This window comes from the organism of the source record quoted next, unplaced genomic scaffold (assembly GCF_019419815.1).
Source record: "Pyrus x bretschneideri cultivar Hongxiangsu unplaced genomic scaffold, Pyrus_bretschneideri_v1 Contig33, whole genome shotgun sequence".
Classification (NCBI taxonomy): domain Eukaryota; kingdom Viridiplantae; phylum Streptophyta; class Magnoliopsida; order Rosales; family Rosaceae; genus Pyrus; species Pyrus x bretschneideri.
This window is the reverse complement of record NW_025999646.1, coordinates 4,226,137-4,230,918: the sequence shown is the minus strand read 5'-3', so window position 1 is coordinate 4,230,918 and position 4,782 is coordinate 4,226,137. Positions and strand designations below refer to the sequence as shown.

Sequence of the window (4,782 nt, the reverse complement as noted above, 5' to 3'; positions counted from 1 at the left end):
TTTTGTGGAATTTGAGTGGTTAGAAAACCTGCAAGCACCAATGAAATATGATAACCTAATATTGCCCCTGATTCTCAGATTTTTTTTGGGTCATAATTTCTCATAAATTACTGCAATCACATGTCGGCAAAAGAGGAATAGCCAAAGTTTCCAAAAAAAAAAAAAATAATAAGGATGAATAGTCATTCATTTGTTGGAGCTGGCTGGCATGTACCGAGGGATGTCTTTGATCAAATTATTGTATCTTTCATTTACAGAGATCTCATAAGTCATAACATTTTTGTTAATGCCTGTGAAATTTTCTTACGAAAACTCAATTCAATTAACAATGAGGATCGTTTATCGGTTTTGCAAATTTCTACCAAAATCAGCAATCGCATTTTGGTCGACTACAAATTAATGCCAAATTAAACAGCATAAAGATTAACTAATTCCTTATTTACTTGACAAGTAGTGACTACCATACAAAATCTCAGAGGCTGCCAAATGGTTTCCATCTTTTTCCTTCGTGTTTTTACTGGAAAATATCACACACCGTAAGAGGGCACCTCTAACTCGCTCTACCTAGTTCCACTTCCACCTACTATATTTGCTAACAGTAATTAAAGAAAAGCAAAATAAATAAAAATATGGTAAAACTGTTGAGAAAGGACTTTAAACTGGTGTACTAAAATCGTGACGTCACATTATAGTAATTGGATTGAAACGTCAGCGATGAACTTGTTCCAAGTTGCTCTTTGAAATAATTACTCTAGGAAACCAGTTTTAGTCAAAACAGCATTCCTTACTTTGCTGAGATCTCTTCCTTTGAGTGTTCTTCCAATCCCTTCACACACAGAAAATGATGAAATCTGGCTTCTTGCAAGCTTTCTGGCAACCCATTCATGTGGAGGAACCATGTCATCATCATCACCATCACCAATGACACCACCATCACCATCGCCATCCCTATTGACACCATACACATCATCATCATCATGAACCGAAGAACCAATCTCGGCACTCTTGCCATAAATTTTTGACCAATCAGGGATTGCCACAGGAGCTGATTTTTGGACTTCATGGTCAGCCGGACGATTATTATGGGCCCATGGGATTGTTCTTGCAGCAGTAGGTAGGCGCCATGCAGATGCAGAGGAGGAAGAGGAAGAAGAAGAAGTAGAGGAGCTATTATTTTTGGAATTCCTCAGCTTCTTGGGACTTGAGTTTTCCCTCTCCTTTACAAAACCCCACACATCTTCTTCTTCAAAATCTTCACCATTTCTTTCCTCACCAAAACCACTGCTTTTGCTCATCATACCACTCCAATCTGCCACTGGTGGGTTGCTCTGATAACATCCAAAAATTGAAAGCTAAGTGCCTTTAGAAAAAAAGCCAACCAGAAGAGAGGGAGACAGAGATGACTGAGAGCAAAAATGGACCTGCTTCCTGTATATATAAGAGGAGAATTATTTACATTTGGTTGGCATTTGGTAATGAGATAAAAACTTATTTATTTCTTGGGAAGCAAAAAGCTGAAAGGTACAAGAGAGAATAATATCAGGAATCTACCTCGCCTGTATATCAAATTATCAACACTAGCTAGAAATTAAAATTAAAAAAGAAAGAGTTGGAAGTGTGACGGAGAAAGTGGAGGCATAAAATTATGGTTAATTATTGTTTTGTTTTTATATTTAGGGTGGTGTTATTTAGCCTTTTTATTTTTATTTTATTCACATCTTTCCATTTTTATTGTATAATAAGTTGAAGGTGTTCAAAGTAGAAATTATATTCACTAGCCTTCATGCAAATGCCTGTAGAACATATTTTTTGAATCACAGCATATTACGCACAATTTATGCATTTAAAATGTATTTATATGCGTAAATTGATAAAATGAAAGTCAAATATTTGAGGTAAACGAATAATCTTAAATCATGTTAGAAGAAATCTCTTATAAACCAATTAAAGCAGCTGAATTTACGTAATAAAATCGGTCTCTATTGAATTTATATTAAGAATAAAGAAAATAATATTTAATAAACAATTGATTTAATCATATTATTGCTAGTCCATTGTGAGGCTAAGCTCATCTTCCTCCTCCTTATTGTATATAATATCGTTTGTTAAAAAAAAATTTTGACAACTAATTTAATTACATTATTATCTGCGTGCAAAATATATTTAAAAATCGGTATTACACTCATCTTAAGATATTTTAAAGTGTTTAAAAATAGAGAAAATAATATTTAATGAACAACTGATTGAATCACATTATTGCTAGTCTATTATGAGATACTACTTATTAAAAAAAACTGTACAAAAAAATTTAATTATTAAAAAATACTGTTAAAATGACTTAAATACTATTACCACATTTGATGCATTATTTTGGATTGCTTTTGAAGTTTTTTATTTGAAATGCATTTTTATCCAATTATTTTAACGAAACTTGTGACATCAAAAAACATTGTGTATTAAGCCCTTGGCTTCATATATCAAGATTATAAAACTTGTCAAAAATAAAAAGGAAGTTGACAAGACACTCCGTTGATAGTGAGTGATTTTAGATGAGTAGTGTTATTTACATTCTACATACTCATTTTTACTTTTTACACATTTATTTTTATTTCTCATAGAATTCTTTTTATTTTTTGTTGTCAGATTAAATAAATTGAAAAATATCAACAATAAAAAATTAATAAATGTGCTTGAGAGGTAAATACGAGTGAATGAATATCACATTCATTTCAAAAAAAAAAAAAAAAAAAAAAAAAAAAAAAAAAAAAAAAAAAAAAAAAAAGAAAATGACGAGAATCTCAGTTCTTACCTGAAAATGGTCAGTGTGGAGGTTGGTTTATCAAAAAACACCAAAAGCCCACAGAGAGGAGTGGCCAGAAGTGGATAAAAGAAGGAAACTTTGGGGATCGAGAAACTGGTGAGGTATGTTGAGAAAACCCAGAAACCAGATCATGATATTATCAGAAGCATTTTTTGCTTTTTTAACCATCTATGGGAATAAAGTCAGTGCTGCATGCTGAGGAGACTTCTTCATGTCACGTTTTTACCTTGCACACATATATACACACAAATACATTAAAGTTGGTGTTAGAAATATCATTTACTTAAATTATATTTAAAAAAATTATATAATGTGATGATTAATGATTAAAAAATTTCGTTAAATCATTAAATAACGAATTCAGCCCATTAATATTATGTAATTTGCAAAATGTAATTAAAAAATATGACCTATCGCTAACATTTCATACATAAAATAAAATGTATTAAAAGAAGGATTGGTCTGAACCATAAAACTTGTCGCTAATTCCATTAAAAAACTTATCCTCTCAACTTTTAACTCACTCACTCAGCTCATCATCAGGCATTACAACAAAGAAAAAAGGACAAGCTCTCTCATCAGCGACCGATTGTGGTAGATGGTGTGGGCGAGGGAACTTTTTTAAGGAGGTTGTCTAGTAGGGACAAGGATTCTCTTTTTTATTTTTATTTTATTTTATTTTATTTTTTCTTCTTCTTCTTTTGTTTGAATGTTCAAGATTTTATTTTTATAGAAGAAAAAAAAGAGACAAAATTAGAGAGAAAAGAAAAAAAAAACTATAGAGAAGTGGGAAAAGAAAAAAGGAGGAGAGATGATCCTTATCCATTTAGTAGTGGGTGCTTTTTTAACAAGTTACTGGGTAGGGTTAATTTCAAGACCAAATTATTCTTATGATACTTCTTATAAAGTATAATATATTATTATTTTGGATTTAGATACGGTAATTCTACTCGATAGTGGAAGATGTTCTAGTCAAACAATTTTTCAGGAAAATCACTAATAAGATAAGAAAAGCTTCGGTAAGATAGTACGACTACATCATTATAATTTATTGGACACTTATTGCATATAAGTTTAGGAATTGTTATTAGTATTTCAAAAATTTTATTTTGCATTTTAAATTTTATATATTAGAAAAAAAAATACATTTATAAGAAGTGTAGAATGAGAATTTTGAAGTATCAATAACATTTTCCATAATTTTACTTGAAGATGGAAAATGACCTAATCAAGTAACCTTAACAAAGTTTATCTCGTAACAAGAACTAGGAGTAGGATTCTCTTTCTTCTTCTTTTTCCCTCCTCTTCTTTTCTCTCTTATTTGAACGGTCATTGTTAAGTCACGTTAACATCTTTATATTAATTTTTTATAGAAATAGAAAGATAAAATAGAGAATGCTAGATAAGGGGATGGACAAAGAAGGAGATGGAAGATGGTAGAAAGAGGATAGGAGAGAATCCTAGTCCCAAAAACTAAGCACTTGGTTGACTGTGAGTCTGTAACTTCTACTTCTCGGCCTGGTTTCTTTGCCCTCCCAAATCTCATATACTCCTATTTCTTCTTATTTGTGCGGTCACGGTTAAATCACGTCAATATTTTATATCATTATTATTTTTATAAAAATTAATATAAAATGTAAACGTGTATAATCATGATCGAATAAAATAGGAGAGAATGAAAATGTTCGAGAACTGGGAGGCAGAGAAGCCGGGTCCCTACTTTTCTCTGTCTTCTGGTTTACTTCTTTCGATGCTTCCAGGGTTTTGGTCTGTCTTCTGGTTTACTTCTTTCGATGCTTCCTGGGTTTTGGGGATTATTGCAATGGTAAATAGCGAGAGAGAGAGAGAGAGAGAGAGAGAGAGAGAGCAAATAAAGGCACTGTAGGTGCTGTCAAGGTGAAGGGTCTTCTCAAACTCAAATCAGTATGATCTGTTGGACAATGACCAAAGAGAAGTCCATC

General features: G+C 31.8%; 1 protein-coding gene across 1 annotated transcript; it reads right to left on the bottom strand.

The window, feature by feature from the left end:
* Window positions 1-423: 423 nt before the first annotated feature.
* On the bottom strand, window positions 424-1,539 carry LOC103948180. The gene has a single exon (XM_009359182.3). The coding sequence runs from the start codon at window positions 1,296-1,298 to the stop codon at window positions 747-749; it is 552 nt and encodes a 183-aa protein (XP_009357457.1). The 5' UTR covers window positions 1,299-1,539; the 3' UTR covers window positions 424-746.
* Between the last annotated feature and the right edge of the window lie 3,243 nt (window positions 1,540-4,782).